The 22,634-nt window shown below is 37.6% G+C and overlaps 1 protein-coding gene across 3 annotated transcripts in view; it reads right to left on the bottom strand.

The window, feature by feature from the left end:
* CDK14 (cyclin dependent kinase 14) overlaps positions 1-22,634 on the bottom strand; it is a 318,486-nt gene that overhangs the window by 81,512 nt on the left and 214,340 nt on the right. For all 3 annotated transcript variants that reach the window (XM_030491797.1, XM_030491816.1, XM_030491807.1), the window contains 2 exons: positions 20,885-20,948; positions 7,704-7,752 (listed from right to left, as the gene is read on the bottom strand). In XM_030491797.1, the coding sequence (XP_030347657.1) occupies positions 7,704-7,752; positions 20,885-20,948 (113 nt within the window). The remainder of the gene's footprint in view (positions 1-7,703; positions 7,753-20,884; positions 20,949-22,634) is intronic.

Genomic DNA, 22,634 nt, shown 5'->3' with positions numbered 1-22,634 from the left:
CTCAGGCAAATATTTCTAAAACACATCCCAGAGACTCAATTTTGTCAGCAACATCATTATCTGGAGAAGAAAGATTTCAGCAGAGAGGCCAGCAGTACAGAACTGCAGCAAGAGGGCAGAATTAGGAATGTGAGGATATAATGATGCCTGGTGCCTCTGATCAGAAAGTATTAGACTTCAAACCAAGAAACGAACCCAGACACTATGGCAACATATGAGTAACAGACTACCAAAAACATAATTCTGAGAAATTAATAAAACATTGGCATGTAGAAATGCATAAGAAGAAAGAACAACTGGAAACATCTGAAAAGAATTGATCAATAAGTACTCAAAAACATTAATGAAGAACATACTTTGAAAAAAAAAATCATACCTGGAAACACCAAATAAACATGTCTATCTGATATACGTCTCAATATCTTAAGGTTAGTGAGGATAGCAAACAAATGTAAGGCACCTTTTAAAAGTATTTCCAGGGAATCTGTGCAAGAAGAGTTAGTCTCTTTCTTCATGTCAGTTTATAGGGTTATTACTGTAAATAAGTTATTGTAATGTTAGCTAATTTTGCTCAGCATTCTAAAGTATTGTATTAGACAAAAAACATACATACATATACATTCTTTCTGATTTTCAAATATGAAAAAGAATCTTGGCAAATGTTTGCTGGATGCTGACACAAATATAGACACTAGAAACAAAACATCGACAATATGGAAGCAAAACTAGTTTTAGGAAAAAACTAAGACAAAATGGCAATCAAAAGAAGATGTAACTAATGAATAACACATCAGATAAATTGATTATTTTTAAAAATGGACTTAATCATTGGTGGAACAAAGTAACAGGAGATAATGTTTGATGCAATTTCTCTAAGAAATCTTGCTCTGTAGACAAACTCCAAAGAGCTGAAATATAATACACTATCTCATGGACTGCAAACTGGCTGACAGACCATAAGCAAAGCATAAGGATGAGTGGCAATATACTGAGTTGAAGGGAAGTGTCCAGCTGTGTGCCAGAGGGATTAGCGTTAGTCACAGTTTTATTTAACATCTTTATTAATGACCTGGACTAAGGGATACACTGCATACTGAATCAATTCTTAGATAAAACTAAATGTTGGAAACACCATAGAAGAAATTAGCACAAAGAAGCTAAAAGAAGTGATATATGTGGGCAAAAAAAATCTACAAAGAAGACAGAGCACAGAGAACTACAAACCATTACTTCCAGGGAAGAATAACCCAAAATACGGATAGGTTTGGAGATAATAACGCCAATAAAGTCTAGTCAAATGCCGGAAACTGAATTAAATGACACAGAAGACAACAAAGAACATCCATGTACACTGTGGCTGTGCTTTCACAGCTGTCACAGATGGGTAAGGTATAGGATGGTAACAATCTAATTTTACTAATGAAACATAGAGTTATTAGGCTATTGTGGTCCAGATTAGAAGGTTTATTACTACTTTTAACTGGGCCAAGAGGATGTAACACAATACCTGAAGCTTAGCATCACGGGGGGGGGGGGGGGCGGAAGGGGGGGGGTTTAGAATAAAACAAAAATAAATTGAATGTTAGGATAAATATTCGATCAATGAGATCTTTTAGGAATACTCTCCCATCCCTCTCACCCCCTAAAGTTCTAAAAGGTGTAACATTTGAGAAATTTGCAGTCGTTCCAATCTGAAAGAAACAAATATAAATTGCAAAGAATTTTTCAACTTGGCAAACGGATGAACAGAGGAAATCTCGAGATCTTTCTCAGTCAATGGCTTTAATCGGCACCACAGAATTCACTACCATGAGGCTGGCAAAACCTACAGTGCATTTCAGCTCAGCACTAACCGTTCCTGGGCTGAGAACTGTGCCTTTTGCACAGCTGCAGCTGAGCCTCTGTGTACGGAGCCAGAAACGGTACTAAGCGGGTGCACTGTACAGAAGCAGACACACACAAAAAGGCACTGAAGTGTAAACAAGCAGCTTCCACCACCCTGAAATTAATGTAATAAACCCCATTAAGTAGTGAAATAAACAAACAAGCAGCGTTAGGAAAACATTTGGAACGAAAACTCTCTGCCTCCGCCGGTGCCTCACCCCCCGCCCCGGCTCTGAGGGCCCGCTGAGCCGGCTCGAGCGCTCCCCCTCGCGTGGCCGCCCAATGGCTGCCGCGCTCCCGCCTTCCCTCAAGGCCCGCGGCTACCGCACCTGAGGGGAGAATGTCTGATACTGAGGGACCGATCGGATGCTGGGTAGTTGGGGGTTTTGTGTGTGTGTAATACATTTGTGTCCTGGTCCTGGTAAATGGCTTCTTGTTTGTACTGCAGGTTGCGATAGTTTTGTCATGATGGGATTCCTAAGCTCCCTCAGGCAAAAGGTAACGACTGATAAAGGAGTATGTGAAATACGAAACAAAATGGGAAATTAAAAATGTTTTGCTTGGTTTTTTTTCAGTACAGCAGTATCACTGCAAATCATCAGGAGACAGAGGCAGGTTCATGTGCCTCTAAACCACAAATGTACAAAATCTTTTCATTTTGTGTCCAGTTTCCACCCGTGCTCCCCCCCGCCTCTCCCCGCAGCAGGATTCCTGATTACTCCTCAAGCGAGGGGACAGCCCCAGTGCAACCTCAACATACTCAAAACTGCATGCAGTCGTACACATGTAATCCACCTTTTGCCCACGTATAGCTTTAAATTCTCATTGCTTACTTTTATCCGCCAGAAAGGTTTTAGCAATGACAACACTAAAGCTTTTTGTTCCTGCTGTGCTTGAGAGCTTGAATATTCTTTCAGTGGCGCTAGAGACTACATTTCAATGAGAAATGCTGGTGAAGAGACAGGAGGTGAAGGGGATAAAAGTGACAATCAGAGTTTTGTCTTTAGTCAAAACCCCACTAAGGCAAAGATTTTCTTAAAAAAGCCCCGAACAAACAACAGAACCCCAAACCAAAACTACTTCCCAAGGCTCAGCTCTGAACAGTTCCATAGTTTGTGTCATTCTTGAAATGAAATACAGACTCAAAATACACGGACTCGCCTCTGTTCACTCAAATTGCTTTCTTCAGGAAGTTTTCACTGAATAACAGTCCCAAAATAGGCCAGTCCATCCTGGAATGCAACTTTTAAACACCCTGGCCTCAGGAAGGGAGTTCTCAAGTACAGAGGCTATCTTGTTAAAGGAAGAAATCCCCAGCAGTGGGACTAGCCGTGAGAATAAAGTGTTATTTATATAATAAATGCTGCCATGTTGGGGAATTACGAAGCAGTAGTCCTATTTATGCAGAGCAGAATTTGTTTTCAACTGCACCTTTTCTTTCCAACCTAATTTCTCACAATACAACCCATTATGACAGAAGGATCTGAAAAAGCTTTTTATATCCTACCAAATATACACAAGGATAATTAGTTCTCTTTTGTTATTCTTCTGTAAGGGTTTATTATTGTGGAGAAGCTTTTACAAATTGAAAGAGGTTGCACTGCATTCTGAAGGCAGAGCTGTTCTTGGTTTTTATTGTGTAGAGATAATTGAACAGAAAAGTTCAGGAAAAAAGGTTAAAATATAATTCATTATGGATTCTATAGGAAGATCAGATTACCACATCTTAATTCTTTTTAGACCAGTATTTTATAATCGCATTCCACAATATGTTAGGTCATGCAATGTAGGGAAAGCTTCATACTACATAGAAGCAAATGTCAATGCAAGTTTTGTTTCCTAACATTATAAGCATTTTTACAAAATCTATAAATCACATCTTATCTAGTAAATATTCTCTTTATAATCTTTAGGTAGTTTGACAACCAGTGAAGAAATCCAGTGTTAAAGTCTCCAAAGAACTTAATTCACTATAAGTGATACATAATTTCCCTCAAACACTTCCCAAAAGTAGTCTCCATTATTGTGACCAATTCTATTTTAAGAATTTTAGGGATCTGACTTACTACATAATGAGCCTGCTGTGTTTTTCTTTGTCATTGCTGTTACATTCCACACTTTTTAGCCAATTTCCAGTTAGACTAGGAATTAAAGAGCCACTGGCTTGTGTCCATCATTGTTCCATTGTCTGTCTCTACCTTTAAAATCCACATCTTGTGAAAGCTAGTGTAGTCAATCAGGTGCAATTATTTTGCCTCCAATCTACCATCTGTGGCATTTTGGGAGGTTTGGTGTTGCAGTTTTTTGCCTCTGTTCCTTCTGCCCTGACAGACATGAAGCTGGCTCTGTAGATGTTGGAAGAGTGTTACTCTCCCATCTAGTAACCTCTCCTTACATAAACTGAGTCTCTTTGAAGACTTCTAAACCCATATTCTCACTCTTCCATGCCAGGACCTCAAAACATATATACGAACAAGATAAACGGCCAGACTGTGCCTGAAAGATGGAACAGTAGATAGTGAAAGCTTCATTGTGTTTCAAGAATTAAAGGTGTTCTCTTCCAGTTTGGGAGCACAAAGTTCAATGTTGTGCTCTGTTTTAAAGTTTGTATGGCAGTTTCTGTGTGAAAAATTCCATAATTTTTTTTGTATCTCAATATCCCCCTTATAAAATGCAGTAACAGGGCTTCATGTCAGAGAAGTTTAAGCGCACACATAAATCTTTCCAAGACCACAAACAGTGGTTTTTAAGCTGTATCTTTCAAAGGTACTATAATGTTGAGAGGAAGTAACTCTGCAACAAAACCAATACATATTTAAAAACAAAAGGCTTTATGTCTTAGGTCTCATGTTTATCCCAACTATACTTAAAACAATTCTGTTTCAAATGGGACATTTTTGTGACATCAACGGCCTTCAGCAAATTAAATTGGGAAGTTTTAAAAGGATTTTTTTTTTTTTAACCCAGAGAGTACTGCTTTTTGAAACATGCTAATAAAGAAAGAAAAAAATCTAGAATGAATCACTCTGTCCATGTATTAAGTTGTATAGCTGAATTATAAACCCTTGGGAATATGATGTCTGTAACAGAAATGTTTATATATCCTTAACTACAGCTGTGCAAGCAACAGCGCTCTAATACAGCACACAGATAAAGATTTACACTAGAAAAAGAGAAAATCCTTTACATTTTAAATGTAAATGATACATAATTTTGTGGCACTGAATATTTCCTATTGTAGTAGAACTGCAATATGAAGCACTGAACTCTGTGCATTGTCATTGCTTTCACTCTTTGAATCCCTTCATTCATGCTGAGAAATTGTAAATCCTTCTCTATGCATGGAGCATTGAAACTGTATAAATATTTTTGAAGAGGCTTCCTAGATATTAAAAAGCTCAGGTCTTATTTGAGTCAGCCTGTGATGTGATCATAACTCGTGTCAATTATGAAAACTCATAGGTTGAGGGTTTGTTTTAAGCAAACTGGAGTGGTTTTTTTTGGTTTTTTGTTTTGTTTCGGGGGGGGTGTTTTTTGTTTTTTGTGGGGTTTTTTTGGGGGGGGGTATTTTATGAAAACAGTTTTCATGCAATATCCTTGAAAGAAATAAATGAGAGCAACTTTTAAAATTCAAATTATTATTGTACTTATTAATCTAGAGGAGATACTGCTGGGTCTAACTGCTGTTAAAATACAGAGAAACACTCAGTCCAAGCCTGCAGAATGGATGGAACAGAGTGTCAGAATCTATTCACATTACTTATGGAAATATATGCCCCCAAGCAAACACACTCACATCAATATTAGTTTCCTTGTCCGTCTTTCCCAATCCAGACCTAATTGCTTATGTTGCAATATAATTGCTTCTTCCAAGCTTTTGGATTTCATTAACTACTTTCAAAGAAAAAATGAACTTGCAAGTTTGTTCATTGTTCAAGGACAGAATATAGAAAATTCTAGTGACTGACTTTTGAAAATGAAAGCTGTGACTTTCAGAGAATTACATTATTCCAAGCAGTAAGACTGAAGTAGAGTCAAACATTGCAAGATGCCTGCAAGGATCACAAGAATTGGCAAAACTGGCATACTTGCAAAAGCCAACGATAAGTGATGCTGATCTTCCTGTTCATCCCTCTAAAGTAAACAGGAGATGGACTCTTCCATAAGAGCCACCAAATTAGGCTCCCAGTCTGAATAAGAAAAACCAGGAACTTTCCTTCCTCTGGAGTATTGAAAATCAATTAATTCAGGTAGGTGACACTTAACCTTTATGACGGCCTGCACTGGCTTCAGTGCCGGCTTTATTTGTCTCACTGCAGGAATCAGAAAGTTACTTGTAAACATGAAGGATCCAGTAGTAATGCAGAGCGAGCTTCAGAGTCATGAAGGACACCTATGAAGGATGCCTCACGCTGCAGACGTACAGGTTCTGAGTCAAAGGACAAACATTTTTGGTATCACATCCAACAACTAACACCTAATTTTAGCTACTGTCATATTACATTAGGAGACTTCTCCCTTAGTTAACCACAATTTCAGAAGTTGTTGGGTTGGTTGGTTTGTTTTTAAATGAAAAATGCCTTCCTGCTTCAGACCAAAACACTGGACCAAACTGGTTTGGGAAGAAGCAAATGAAGAAAAAATAATAGAATGGCAAAGTAAATACAAGCCTCATCACATTTTAGGCAAGTGACATGCTATGAATTTTACAGCTGTAGACACACTCCATTACTAATAAATTAGGATACTGAAAAAGGATTTGGACTTCTACCCTAACAGTAACTTTTTTTCCTTATAACAAACACATTCCTTCACCAAAACATTTCATATTTTCAACTTCAGTGGTGAACTTGGAGGAGGACATACTTCAGAGTCCTGCTGATTTGTCTGCTGAACTGCCTGGAAAACTACCAACCAGACAGTCAGTTGCTACCAACAATAAAATTCAGAATGAGTATCAGAAAGAAAACAGCAGTTCTGGTGCGGCAAAGGCTTAGCCTTGTTGCAAAATATTTCAGTCAAAAGAGAGTGGTGAAAAACTCTAACAGTTTTTCTAGCAGGACAAGTTGTTGACATAGCTGTTACCCTGCTCATCCAACTCAAACTGTGTATGCTTTCTTCAAAATAGAAAAGATATTAATCACTCAATACAGTGCTGCCCAAATATCCTATCTACAAAGATTCTTCATGTGCTGAGAAATCTTCTAGTAAACTTTACAGAGATGATTGATTAGGCATTCCTGGTTTACTAGGCAACCTTTCTGGATTTTGAGCACAATAACTTTATATCAGTGTCCATCTGATGTAAATCTCTGGAAATATTAAAGAAAAAAAAAGGTACATTGACTTTTTTCAGTTGTGATAATTAAAATATACACTGCTATGGTTATCAGCTCACAGCAATGACCAGATGGACCTGGCAACAGCGGATGATTATGTGGAAAGAACACTCAAAAGTTGATTAGAAACATATTATTTGAAGGTCTCTTTATTGTTACAGATGAATGGGGAAAACAAAATTCAAAACTGATGGCCCAAGGCAGTAACACTGCATCTCTCAGTGAGCTCAATATACTTGCCAGCTGACATCTCCAAGATGAAAATATGACGCTATACAGTCTCTCACTATTTACAGGTAATTGGCAATTCAAAAATATTCAAAACTGGCAGAAGCAGGAAAGAATAATACTTCAGTAATTCCACATTTGTACCGTAATTAAAAAGGATAAAGACATTTTAAGTCAACTATGATAACTTCAGCTTGGCATGAATCATATCCTTGAAGAGTCAAAACAGTAATGAAAGAAAAACCAACTTACTTATTCCATGCTTGTCTAAGGTTTTTAGGGCTGTACTGTGTAAACCGTTCTGCAAGAAAAAGAAGAGGCACAATAAATTATTTACCCTAAAACCAAGATTTTGATTTTTTTTTTCAAATATACTTATCTATTGTCAATTTTCATAATTTCATCATTTCTATGTAACTACAGCAGCTCAAGTCCCAAGACAGCGAAAGCAACTAGCATAGGAGCAATTGCCACACAAACAGGAAGAAAAAACCCTAAAACCCAAAAAAGACCCCCAACTTGTTAAAACAAACAAACCAAAACAAACCTTCATGACCTAAAGCTCATTTACTTGTGGCATCACCAGAAATGGAAATTTTTACAATTATTTCTATTTGACTGCTAAGGCAAAACAGGAAGCCTGAAATCTAGTATGCTTTTTGTCTTCATCACAAATACAATTCTCTGACCTCACTGCCGTGTTTTTATGCTTCTCAGGAGGTGTAAGAGTAGGACGCAGAGAGTCATGCATAATATGATGGCCACATAAGAGTCCATTTTCTGAAGAAGAGTTACAAATAATGAGCAGAACTAACAAATACAACAGCTTATTTACTCAAAAAATAATTTCCTAAGTTCAGATATAAGTACTTTCCCTCTCATATCCAAGAAGATGTTTGCTCTGCAGCAGGACTCTAGTTGGCAGAGGAAGATGCTATGAAAGCTGCTGCAGAAATGCAGCAGTACAGCAGTACAGAGCCAGTACTCTATTAGCCCTTTGAACAGGAATTAAGTGCCTCTCAGGAAGAAACAAATGCAAAACAGCTGGAGAATATAACAACATTTTCTGTGAAGCCTCACTGCATTGAAATCCTAACATGTAGACTGGTACTTGCCCTGTCCAACTACCTTAGTGGGATGGCATTAGTTGCTGTGAAGAAGTTCTCAACTTACAAAATACTCCATAAAATCTCAAAATTTAATTTTGATTTCTCTCCACCCATGAGCATAACATTTTATAGGCACACTGTACACTTACAGTAGTACTTTATAAACATATATGCACACATCTTACTGTGCAAAACAACTGTAAATGTAACTTGGGTGGGGTTGTCTTTAAATTCCTGTATTTATATAGTTTGCTTATATCAGTTCTAAAGTTGTCATATATGCTTAATACATAGTCACTTCTAAAGATACCAAAACTATGGCACACACAGAATTCTAGCATTAATGTGGATGATTTTGTTTCTTATTCCTGTTTTCTTTTTTTTCTTTTTCTTTTTTTTTTTTTTTTTTTAATTTAACTGGGAAGATGTATGCAGAAACTTCAACTCTCATTGACTTCATTATTGGAAGTTTATCTTGCAAACCCTGCAAACTTCATTTACAAACATTTTTGCTTTAACCAGACTGATGCAGTTAAAGCAATGAAATCACTCCCTCTTAGATATGTTTGACAAGTGTACTGGAAACTGGAAGCTACATGACTTTAACTAGTTTTAGGACTGATTTAAATTATAAATATCACTTATGTAATGTTGTATCTATATTTACTCAACTTTCTTAGCAAAAACCAAATGCTAACTACATGGTCATACTCTTAAAGGCTTTTAGATGTAGATGAATGTATGAAACAAAAGATTAAAAATTTTTCTGTTTTTTTTTTTGTGGGTTTTTTTTTGTTTGTTTGTTTGTTTGTTTGTTTGTTTTTGTTTGAGTTTGGGGTTTTTTGGTATTACCAACAAAACATTTCTGCACTTGAAAAGTATTTGACTACTGTAGATGACCATTAAAGTAGCACCCGGCTGACTCCTCTGTCAGAATAAAGAAGTTTACCTAAGAAAAGAGATGACTCTCCGCAACTCACAGATGTGCCGTCATTACACAGTTCTCAACAAACTAAAATTATTAGGCTGAATTTTTATGAACTATGTCACACAGCGTTACAAACTTTAATTTGTTGTTAGGATTAGGATATTGTAAGATATAAATTATAGTCAATGTGGTACATTTTACTAATAGAAAATCTATTCCTCTGTAAATATATCACTCCAAATGAAATATTTTTATTGCTAATTTTATGCACATTTCTTAACATATTTGAACTCATTTCTGACACATCTCATTTTAAGTATGTGCAAGTGAAGAGATTTCCTTACAATTTTCTGTGTGTGCATATTACAACAAAATAACTTATCATCACACTTGAGGCATTCAGATTAGAACTATAGGAAGTGCCAATTTCTTTTTATCTCTAATATACAATGCATGCAATGCATCTGCTACAGATGTGCCAATGCCCTGAGGCAGGTCTTTAAATAAAATGGGTGAAGTAGTCAGGATCATTATTAGATGCAGCCACAGATCAGTACCAGTAACATGGCACTGGAGTCAGTGCCTGTGATTATGTTTTAATACCCAACAGCACAAAGAAAATTTCTGTACTGAAGTACATGTTCTGTAGTAAGTAGTTCAAGCATCGTATTGGCATTGAGAGTAAAACCCAAACTTAGGGAGAATAACTTTACAATTCAAACTGTACCTGTTGCTTACTAATTCAGCTTCTGCTCTCCAGAGGAAATGCCTGAGCTCCGATATGGTTAATAGCCAAGGTGCACTGGCCTGAGCTCAACCTTGACTTTCAGTTTACAAATATGCATTAAAAACATATATGCAAGCAGATACTTACCCATAAGAAGTGAAATAAAACAAAGACTTTTTATACTTTATAAGTAAGTAGTTCAACACTGTCCATTCATTTATGGCAAAGACTGAAAAATAAGATGCAGCTAGACAGTGCTGTGTAACAAGTCTGAGGTACACATGGGAGATCAGCTAATAAAGTGTAGCTTAGCACATTAAACTACTTTGGTGCAGAAAAGTACTGGGTGGAAAGAGAACTGACCGGACTTTAAGTACTGCTGAAAAGCTGACCTAGACCTGAGGAAAGACAAGATTTTGATTTTATCTGTCATTCTGCAATATGTTTTGGTCAGATACTGAGCTGGCACAGCAACACAAACTTCAGCAGAGCTACATTCACTTAAACCAGTTGAGAATTATCATATACAATGTATTTTCTTGATTGGGCTGTGAGAGTTTTAGGCTATTTTCACTGTGGAAGGAAAACGTAAGAGTCAACCACTTGGCCAAATTGCCTTAAGGCTTTTATGTCCAAAGATCTGTTTCAGTTCTGCAAGAAACAAAACCTCTTGTTATGCCAGAGGAGTTTTTACTGAAAACGTGATACACTGGAACCAGTTTTGAAAATGCTGTTATAAGGGACATGCATAAGCAAAATGAACAAACTTCTCAAAGGGATCTTCCTAGTTTATTGTCTACTGCTCTACGCTAAACCTCTATTAAATAAGTACCTTACACACCATATTTATCAGTCATGGAGAGAGAAAATTAGGGGGATAACATGGAGAGGGTGAAACCCTGTCTATAGACAGGCAAATGTTAGTCCCAAGTCCTTTATTTCAAACTCCATTTATATGCTGTGTGACTGCACACCATGCTTCTCCTAACTGTTGGTATCAACTATTTTCCCTTTACTCCAAGCAGATTAGAGGCTCCTTGCTTTATGCTTTTTACAAAAAAAAAGAAAGAAACCACATACCAATAAAATACAGCTCACATATTTCTACACAATTCTGTGGTCATATCTCCAACCAGACTCTTGTTAACTTTCTTGGACAGTGTAACTAGATGGGACTACTGTAGTAATTAAGCCCAGCCTTGTGTATGTGCCAGTTCTTAGTACTTTCCTGAACTAATCCTTCTTTAGAGAACAAAAGGAGAGTAACAAAAGCAGCTGCTTTTGATTTCAGAGTTGCCAAAACAGAGGAGCTACAATAATCTTGTCCTTGAGCTTCTCCATCACGATGCAGGGTTTTTTTAAGTCCTGAACTGTGAAACCACATTACATACCTAAAACATCAATCTTGCAGTCACAACACAGGCAAAAAAGAGGTAACATAACTTCACAACTTTTATCTGAGGATCTCCTAAATGTGTCCAATTAACTGGAATTCAGTCCTACAATTACATCCCCAGGTTTGATTCTGAGTTACTTGTCAGAGTGAATGACTCTCACACACCTCTAATGAATGCCTCTGTCCTTTACTACTAGATGGATTTAATACAACAAATCTAAAGCTATACATATCTGACTGGGACCAAATGCATGAAATTACATTTTATGATACTTTCAACATATAGCTCTGGTATTTGTTTTTCAGATGCTCCAATTGATTCAATCATAAAAAATAGTAACATCAGTCAGTAGATCTTGACTGTATGCAAGACCCTGGGAATATTGCAGAATTACCGTAAATGCTTCCCTCAATATAAATCTTTGCCTGACATACATTATGAAAGGCAGCAGCCCAGCACATCCAAATCTCAGTCCAACCGTGTGGAAGAAACCCCATGTAATGTAAACTTACTACCTCTCCCTCAGAACTGAAAGGCAAACAGCATACATGAGAATTTCATGCAGATGCTCACATCATCACCCATTCACACAACCATCCTCCAGCACATGCAAGTCACTGTCAAGAACACGAGGCACACCATCTTGCTGAGGCAGCTGCTCACTCCCATCAACACTGAGATTAAAGAAGTCTGAAAAGCTGTATGTTTACAGATCAAGATTTGATCTCAGTTGTATTTTGAATTTTCATAGTTCAAATTGTATGTACACTAGAGTTCAAATCTTTTCAGACTATTATTATTATTAAATGTGCTTATTTTGAATAAAAACACACTGACACAGTAAGCTCATCTAAAATTTAAAGTTAAAAGTGTGATTTTAATTTCCTTTATGCAAACACTTAAATATTTGTAAGTCTTTTGGGAACAAATTCGGGAAAGAAAATTTGATCCTCTGCATTTTTATCAGAGATATACAGTCATCATCCTTACTAGCAACCATGTCTCACTGTTAAAGAGCTGCCTTTTCATGTTGGTGCTTATTTCACTAGTTATAGGTGATTTTTGCTTATGTGAAACAAAAGAAGACATTTTTTGTTTTATTTAAATCCCACAGCACCTAAGAGTGTTTACCATTTGCTTCTTAGAAGGCCAAGTTAGAGAAATCTTGATTAATTAAGTGGCATGTTCATAATCAAATGCTGTGTAAAGAGACCCCTAGACAGGATTTCATAAATAAGAGCAAACGTAAAGTACTCATGTTCCTTACTGGAAAGAAGTATCAATTGCAGCATCTTCCTGTGGCAAACCATGTACTCTTAAAATTTTAAAAGAGTATAGAAAAGGAGTAGGCTAATGTATTACATCCACATCTTCAGAAGCCCAGCCTCAGAGCCAAGATTCACTGTTCTGCCGGGCACTACACACAACCCACACAGAGATGTTGGGTGGTGCAGTTACAAAAATGTTATGCTGGCAGTAAATGGATTGGAGTTGCTTTTCACTTCAGACCTTGCAACACAGCTTACTCAATGCCTCGTGTGCCAAGGAAGTTTTTAAGGCTGTGCCCCACAAACAGTAGCATCAACAAAGCTACTGGAATAACGACTGCAAAATTGAAGCAGAAGTGAGCAACCAGAGGGAAGAGGGGGAGTAAATTTCTTCAGCTGGTTGATTAGACAAACCTGATCCATCAATAAAATTATGTTCTTAAAACAACTGTTCCAAACTGTACTCGGCTTGAAGACTTAAGAGGGAAAAGAAACCTGTGCCAGAAAGCTCATGCATTACGCCCAGCTGTATTAAGTGGTCTTAGAAACAATAGTATTTCTATTTCTTACATAAATAGAAAGTATTTCTATTCCTTTCTATTTCTCATTTCCTTTAGACAGCTGCTCTACAGCAGCACTGTTACACATGCATACTCACTTGTGTGCCCACATGTACACCTACGTGCTCTCCACTGCAAACATCATTATCTGCCTGATAAACATGCTCCATCTGACAGCCCTGCATCAAGGGCAGGTTCAAACAGAAGCGAATTTCAGTAGAACTCACTAGTGAGCTTATTAGCAGACCACTGAAGGAACCACTGGTCTGCTGTGAGAATTGAAAAAATAAGCACTTGCATTTTAAGTAACATAAAAGAAGATGAGGGGGTTTTCTCTTTTATCAGTTGGAAAAACACATGAACTATTATACCTTTGCCACGTTTGCCTTGAAAGGACCTAGAACAGGCAAGAAAAGCCACATACGAAATTAGAAGCAGACTACATTTTGATTTTTTAGCTCCTTTTTAGCACTATTGATAATCAGCTTCTAGTATAAACCAAAGAACTTAAAATGCAGTTTGACTTCAAGGCATTTTTTAAGTTGTTAATCACAACATGACGGCTAATATGCATTCCTTGATTAATGTTTTTCTATTTAAAACCAAATGTGATTAGCTTAAATGCAAATATTTAAACATCACCATAATTAATATTTTGAAAAGTGTAATGCATTTCTTTAAAAGGGTTCTCTTTACATTTAAATTAAAAGTCTAAAGTGACTAACACTGTATTGTGATATGTAAGACTTATAAGCTATTTTTATTAAAGATTCAATCCAAAACATATTTAAATTATGTTAGTTAAAGATAGAAAGACAAGCATCCATCCTGGCAAGCAAATTTTCAAGCACTGTTTGCAGCACTAATGTTCAATTAAGAGTTTTTACTGGAGTTTTATCACAATCATGAGTTAAACTTTGGTATTTTGTATGCCAAATGTCCTGAGAAAAATTACAACTCCCCACCTTCCATCCGCATGGCCTCTCCTCCCTCCCTTCCAAAAGCACCTGCTTTAGCAGAGCACAGGTTGTGTAAAGAAGGATATATGCTGTTTTCTAAACTGCCAACTGAGCATGAGTAGGAAATGTATTTTTAATAGCTAGCATTGTCTAAAGCACTGGATTTTTATATTAAATGGTTCCACTTTTTAGCAGTGCTCACCTTGGCTCCTTTGCATATATAATAGTAACTTTAACTTTCCAGTTTCCTGCAATTTTGTTTAAAGAATGGTGAAAACACTGACAGCTCTTCTTCTCTTGGGTTGTGGATACCACAGAGTTGAGGAAAGACCAAATATTACAATTTTGCCAAAACTAAAGAGGGGGAGAAATTTGAAATAAATTCTCCTTTACAGATCACTCTCCTTTCTTCAAGTACTCAAATTCTTGATGACTACATCTATACCAGTAATTTAAATGGGTTCGAGACTGTTGTTTGGCTGAGACACCATTACTGTCCTATGTCCGTACAACTGCAGCACCCTTCCACCTCAGTCCTCCAACACAGGAGGTGGGAACTTCTTACAGGGAATGGTCCCTAGCCCACACTCCCTCCCAAACCATGCCCAGGAATGAATTATTTGGAAGTGCTAGCTGGCATGAGCTAAAGGCATGCCAGAGGCATGCAGTTTAACTGCAGAGACTCCCGCATCGCCGGGGAACATTCGCTGGCGTCAGTGTGGATGTAAACAAACAAGATACTGATTCAGCATGTAATGAAATGTTGACAGGCTTTGGTGAAATTCTATAGGAAAAACTCTTATGAAAATTTGAAAAGCCGTATGTCCTTATATACAGCATTTCCATGGGTTTGTGCCAAAGCAGTTTAGTCTCTCAGCCCAGCCCTACTCCAAATGAGACTTAATCCTTTGAAAAAACTTGGCTATCAATCAGCTGTTAAGATGCAGGTAGGCAGATCGTATTTCTAAACCAAATCCATATTTATTGATCACCTGGGAAGCAAAGCAGAATTCCTGAGTCAGAACACCAGCACGGCAGTTTTTTTGTCAGTCTTAGACTCATGACTTTTTAATAAATCTGTCAATCTCTGGCAGACTCTGTGTTGTGCAGTATTTCCTAGGAAATATTCCTAGTTTCTTTTTGTCTTCCACTTTCTTCTTAAGGAGAGTCTCTTCCTCTAAACTCTTTTCATCCTGACTTTAGGGATATTCTTTTAAAAACCAGTGCTCAGTAGATGTTTCCATTGTCTCATAATGACACCTTTTCAGGTGTATTACTTTATATCTGATCGTCTGTTGAACATAGTGAGGTTCAGGCTCCTGTACCATCAGCCCAAGATTAAGTATTTAACTTTCTTTCACCTAGAAACTGTATTATAAGGAAACTGATGCCCAACGAACATTACAAAGCATTCTTATGTTTTTCCACCTTCCTAACAAGTTACTTCTTGACCGTTACCATCTCTTCATGGCCACTATTGCTTCATTTATCTTCTGTGTGAGTATATCTTACCTTCTCTCACTTTGCTCACTGACAGTACCTTCTGATAAAATTTGACTTAACTTCCCAGGATGGAGATTATGCAGCATCAGTCCCAAAGACTAACTGAGAATGTACGAAAAGTGAAAACTTGACTTAAGTGTAGATGATGACCCAAAAGCTTATCTTGCCCAATTATTTGGGCAAGACTCTGAATCTTGAAGAAATGGCTGAAGAAGATAAGACTCCAGACAAAGAAAAATGGGAGACTTAATGACAATGGAGAGAATAATGCACAAAAATCAGGACGACTCAGACACTAGACTGGTAAAGAAGCAACTTGTTTTGGAATACTGCTTCATCCCTACTCATGCAGATGGGATGTAGAAGATGCTTACTTTCATTTTGTTCTTGGAGATATTGGTCCAGTGACATGATCGGTATTGGATCTGATTTAGTACAGCAAATCTATGCATTTCTTACAGTATTGTAACAAAATAATAAATAGTGAAAACAGGTTCTCCAAGTCATGTGTCAGAGGGTCATAATCATTTAGAGTGCCTCTGTCCAATAACCTGTAACATGGAGTTTCTAAGCTGGATGAAACCTCAAGGTTTTATTGAAACAGCAACTAACACTTTTTCATAATTTCCTTGAACTGCCTTCCTCTTTGAGGGCAGATAATTTACTTTCACCGTGGTGCTGAATGACTGGTTTCTTTGGTGATACGTGAGTACAGGAAGACCCACTCGTGTCTGTGTGCACAGGTACAGACACAAACTGAGAGAACTGAGGCTGAGACTCAAAGGCCAGGCCACCTTTTAGCTTTAATATCATCTCCCAGATTACTCAGAATATTTATAAGATAGAAAGTAATCAAATACCTCAAAGCAGGCAGATAAAATACTTGTTGTTTTCTTACTTTTTAAATGGCAAAACAAATTATGACTGTTTTATTTTCACACTTACAGACTGTTAAAATCACTGAGGTTAGGCGTTTAGATGACATAGAGCCAACCACAGAACTTAGACTTAGACTTAGGAACACATTTCTTATGAAGCCTCAGAAATGTTCCCACATATTAAGATGTCAGAGATCATCGTTGTTTATGTGCTGGCTGTTTTCCATAATAATCAGACCCTTGGCCACTCTCGTAGAGAAGAGACTAATGCCATGCTTTTCAGACATCTCTCTCCTAGTAAACTGTGATTAGCAGCACAGGACTGTGCCCTATCAAATTACAGCATGAAAATAAGTTATTTAAGTCTGTATAAAAAAAAAAAAAAAAATTTTGTGTCTACTCTCAAAAGTCGTCCCAACTCCACAGGCATTTAATGTGCCCAGCATTTTTTAAACTATAATAACTATTTATCATTGATATTTCTGTTCAAATCCTATCAGTTTATGCTTACACAACTAAGTTTATGGCATCAAAGCATTGCCTGAGTGGATGTTGATATCCTCATCACCAATGCTTTCTGCACTTCTCAATTTGTCACACTGTTTGCAGCTATCGGTCTCAAAACTCAGAAAGACACACAAAGCACAGGAGTTACTTAACCCCATATCATCTGTATTTCTATGCAGTAATTTCTCAAATCTTACAGAAAAATGGAATTGGTTCAGATTTGCCAAGGCATTTCAGGTTTTCTCCTGCATTCTTCTGTGAAGGAAAGGAAAAGATTAAGTCGTCTTAAATGTGTTATTAAAGCATTAACCTCCATTTTTGCTCCAAAGAAGTCAGTTGGTAGAGAAGACTCTTTCAGTCCCATACACTGGGGAAATTTTCTCTAGGGTGTAACAACAATTTCAGACTGACAGGGAGGGAGCATGGCTGGCTGAGCATCTGGGGAAGTGGACAATGCAGCCTTCCCATAGCCAGAAAACCTTTGTGTATGTCAGAATGGCATGAAGGAAAGCATTTTTTTAAGAAGCAACAGAGAACCTGGTACGCATGACCAAACAGCTCCAATGACCCTAACAGCATGAGCAAATAGTGTAATTCCAGCCCAGCTTGTAGGTCCGAGCACTTTGTGCAGAGCATGCTTTAGTGGCTGGTACCCCAGTATGGTCCCAAAGGTGATGTGTTTTTCTGCTCTAACCATTCCACGGTTCATCAGCATTAAGTCCAATTACTCAGTTTTGGGGTATGTAAGCCAAGTTTTGGTTGTTCAGTTAGATTGCTCTTGGGCCTCTAACACAAGAGGGACATGGACCTGCTCCAGCAAATCCAGAGGAGGGCCATGAAGATTATCAGAGGGCTGGAGCACCTCTCCTACGAAGACAGGATGAGAGAGCTGGGCTTGTTCACCGTGGAGAAGAGAAGAGTCTGGGGAGATCAGACAGCAGCCTTTCCGTACCTAAAGGTGGCCTACAAGAAGTCTGGAAAGGGACTTTTTACAAGGACATGTAGTGACAGGACAAGGGGGAATGGCTTTAAGCTGACAGAGGGGAAATTTAGATTAGATATTAGGAAAAAGTTCTTCACTACAAGGGTGATGAGGCACTGGAACAGGTTGCCCAGAGAAGCTGTAAATGCCCTGTCACCGGAAGCGTTCAAGGCCAAGTTGGACAGGGCTTGAGAAACCTGGTCTACTGGAAGGTGTCCCTGCCCATGGCAGGGGCTTGGAACTGGATGATCTTTAAGGTCTCTTCCAACCGAAACTGTTCTATGATTATGCTTTCTGTTGCTATAATTTCTAAAATCAGCAAATAAGGACCTATAAGTCAAAAAAATCCTTTTACCAAGACCATGAAGGATATAGGGTGGTATAAAGAGTGCAGAGCATGGTAAGCATACAGAGAGGTCTTTTTCCTTTGGAGTGCTCTCAGACCTCCACAGCATACAGGAATTAAGGAGCTCAGTGCTTTGCATTAACAGGCCCTGGAAAGATTAAATAATTGCCAGTGAGAACAGTAATTACTCTAACTTGCAAATCTACATACTTCACAGATGTGGAAAGGATCCGAAAGAACAAAGACCACACCATGCAGAAATGGTGAAAATACTGAATGACCATTTTCTATCTTGGAGGCATCTTTCCTTCTGTCCCCATTCTGCATTTGTATAAATATTATGTATTCATAGCTGACAAAATCCATAGTCTGGGATGGAGAAAATAAAAGCACAGCTAACACAATGCCTATATAAAAATTAGATTTAATGGAGTGCCTAGTATGGATTTATTTCTTGATGTTCGTCTGTGGTAATAAACCCACATCCCTTAACACACTTGGAAGCCAAACAGAAAAATGAAACCAGGAAATTTCTTGGCTGCCATCTACTGTTCAAGACTTTCCTGTATCACACAGAAGAATAAAATCAAGAACAAACCAAAGAGCATGTACTGACATCTCCAGTTTTTCTCCTCCTCTTCACTATTCTTGGATAAAACCATGTCTTTGGACTGCTGTTAAAAACCACTGTATTTCTATAACTGTATTCCATGTGTATGGCCACCTTTTAATCTGTACCAAGAATGAGAAGCTCAGAAATTTGTAAACTGAATGACACACTGATTTAGGGAAGAACATTGTAGTGGTTTTAGTATTTCAGTGAAAAACTGTAGTTATTGTTAAAGCAGCTGTACTAATTCACTACAGAGCACTAGAGAGTGTTTTCACTACACAGCAATAAGACAGCATTAGGACAGAGACTGAAAAGCAGTGTGAAAGGAAGCTATCTGTCTTCCTTTTTCTCGAGGCTTTGTGCTACTATCAGGGTGAGCCCTACAATATATTTGTTTCTCTATCTCATCTCTCTGATTTTGAGAGCTGCCTAGATCCCTTTGTCCTTTTCAACTCCTCTGCCACATCTCCTGCCTCTTAGCTGCCCCAATGGAGCCACAATGGTCCTGAAGATCTGACGAGTAAGAAAGGCTGTAATGAAAAGGAAATTTTCTTCTTTATGTCCACTTATAAAATGACTTGGAAATTAGGTTTAAATGGCATAGGATGCCAGGTTGTCACAATTTATGACAAAAGATGATGGGACTATCATCTGCAGCAAAGGAGAACCAGGAGTTTAGTGAGAGGCCTGCAAGGACAGAAACATCCGAAATTGTATTCCTGGGTCAGTTCTGTCACTCACTTCCAGACTTTAGTCATATGGTTATAAATGGTAAGACATCATCCTAGTATACTGGGAGCCAATTAAGTGCTTCATCTGAAAGCATCTAGTAACCAGCTCTTTACCATCTAGTCTAAGCCCACTCACAGCAGGTCCAACAAGTTTATGCTGCTCTAGCCCTGTCTGGTCAGGTTTTGAACAGGATGGAGATGTCAAACCTCTCTGGACAACCCCTTCCAGTATTTCACCACCTCACCAATCAACATATCTCCTACTCATTTGCCTGTTTGGCATGTTTAAAAACCAGTATTTCTAAGATCCACACTCAAAAGTTAACAAGACTAAGTAATTACATACATACGCATACATGCATATGTAGCATAACAAAAGCTGAGCATGTACTTCTAGTTTCTAGGGAACAAACTGCTCCCTCTCACAGTCACAGTAAGGTATCAGGTGGCAAAAGAGTTTTTCAGCAATGGTTGTAGAATATGACAACTTCAATTACAATGCGCATTAAAAAATTGAACCTTTGTGGAAAGGTACTAGCAGATAACCTTGTAGTAATTTCAGCTTTCACAAAGTCTTTACTCTTTAGTTTCCTTTAGTATTCCTCAAAGTCCAGGTTGGTCTGTGGAAAGTAATACTGATTCGGAATCAGCCTACCAGCAACCTGAAAGGTACGATACTCAGTGGCTGAAGAATGCAAGCGGGTCAGGGCTCATATGGTAATAAACAGGAGAAAATGCAAAAGAAAGCAAAGAAATTAAAGAAAAGAAAAAATCCCACCCTGAGCACAATAAAAAGTAAGCAGCTAGAACTAATGACTTATGGTTTGTGCACTGTGTACCAGGCCATTTGATGTTTGTGGGCACGGATTCAATTATTCCTTAGTTCCAGGAAGAGAACTTGGATGAACTTGGTACTTCAACCTACCTGGTTTGAAATGGGGTAAAGCGTGGACTCCAGGCCACGTATCTTCATTTGGTGTTCCAAGTACCTGTGCACAAAAAGAGGGAAAAAAAAAAAAAAAAGACACATGTTGCTTTAATGGAAAAGTTTTAATGGAAAAACTCATAGCATTGCAAAAAGCCACTCCTCACTATAAGCTCAATGTATCTTACAATCCAAAATAAGTTTAATTACTGGAGGGAGACTGGGAGGAAGAAGGTACAAAAAGTTACATTATTACCATGATTTTAAGGTTCCTGTTGAGTCAGTAAAGCACATTGCAGTGCTGTGTTCCTCACAGGTTGCCTATTTAACCATTATATGTTAAAGCTACTTTCCACTGACAAGTGTCAAGGTATCTGTGTATCTCAGAGTGCTGGTGTCACAGAGCTAGATATTTTAGCTCAGAAATAATTTCAATCCCCGTAAATTTAAATATAATGAACAGATATCTAATTAATGCTAGTATAGATGATTTGCACAGATGGTAAAGCAGGTGACCAAGAGCATGGCATGAACAAGAATGCACAGCAAACAGTTGTCATTTTAAGTGGATGTAGTATACATAAAAATAGTAAATTCTTAGGAAATAGACTTTATTGACTCATGCATTATACTTTATTTCTATTCACTTCAATTGTCCTCCTTCTTGTAATATAAGTCAGATTAACTTTTAGTAGCAAAGTATTTAATGCTTCTCACATACATCTTATATCCTCTGCTCATATGAAAAGTTCACATTTGTGCCTTTGGCACAAATAATAAGTATATTGAGAGAATTGCTATAATGAGTTCTCTCAAACCTGTTTTTCCTTCATAAGACATAACTGTCAATGCTTTCTTTAAGTGGAGCCAAGAGGAACACCTAAATTAGCAGTTCTAGAAGTGCATTTCTGAATGAGTTGTAGAATTTGATATTTCACTAGTGGGATCTTTCTTGTTACAAATTTACACCCAATTTCTAACAGAACCAAAACTGCTAGGGACTGTTCACAGTATTTGTTATAAGCTCAGGCCCTGGAATAAAAGGCTGACATTCTCAAGTGAAAGCATCTCACACCAGTCTGGTGCTTGTTTTGCATTGCCATAAACATACAAAACCCTCTGCCAGCCCTGCCCCCACCTGCACTGCAGATCTTCTGAATAAATCTTTTGCACCTGCATATCTTGAGTCACTGTGATATTCTGTGATCACTTCCATTAGCACAAAACAAGCATGAATTTAGTGTGAAAATCTTTCATCCAAGTATGTGAAGGTTTGTGACACTTTAGGACAAGTTACAAGTCATCTACTCCCAATCATTTAGAACTGAAGAATTTTTTTTTATTATTATTGTGTCTGCTACCATATACATATGTATGAAGAGCATTAAAGGAAGGACAACTGTAGAATACTTGTTGCACTTCTTAAGCTATGTAAACATTTGTTCATGTTGATAAATTCAAGCTTAAAAAAAAAGCAAGACTGGGAAGCTAAAACACAAAAATTTCTCTTCAACTCTGCCAAAAATTTATTTTAAAAAAATTTAGAAATGGGCTTGAAGCTTGAGGCAAAAGTGACCTCTTAAACAGATACAATTCTTGTCTACAAGGTGTGCTTTATGACTCTAGAGCCTCAAATTTGTTATGCAATTTACAATACTAACATGTTTCTAACCTAATATTACTAATGCAAAGATCATTTTTCTCTGTTATCAAATACAATAGGCAAATAGTCTGATTTAGATGTAGTATG

Source organism: Strigops habroptila, chromosome 1, assembly GCF_004027225.2.
Source record: "Strigops habroptila isolate Jane chromosome 1, bStrHab1.2.pri, whole genome shotgun sequence".
NCBI classification, from domain to species: domain Eukaryota; kingdom Metazoa; phylum Chordata; class Aves; order Psittaciformes; family Psittacidae; genus Strigops; species Strigops habroptila.
Note: the sequence above shows the minus strand (reverse complement) of the source record. Positions and strands in the feature narration are given on the sequence as shown.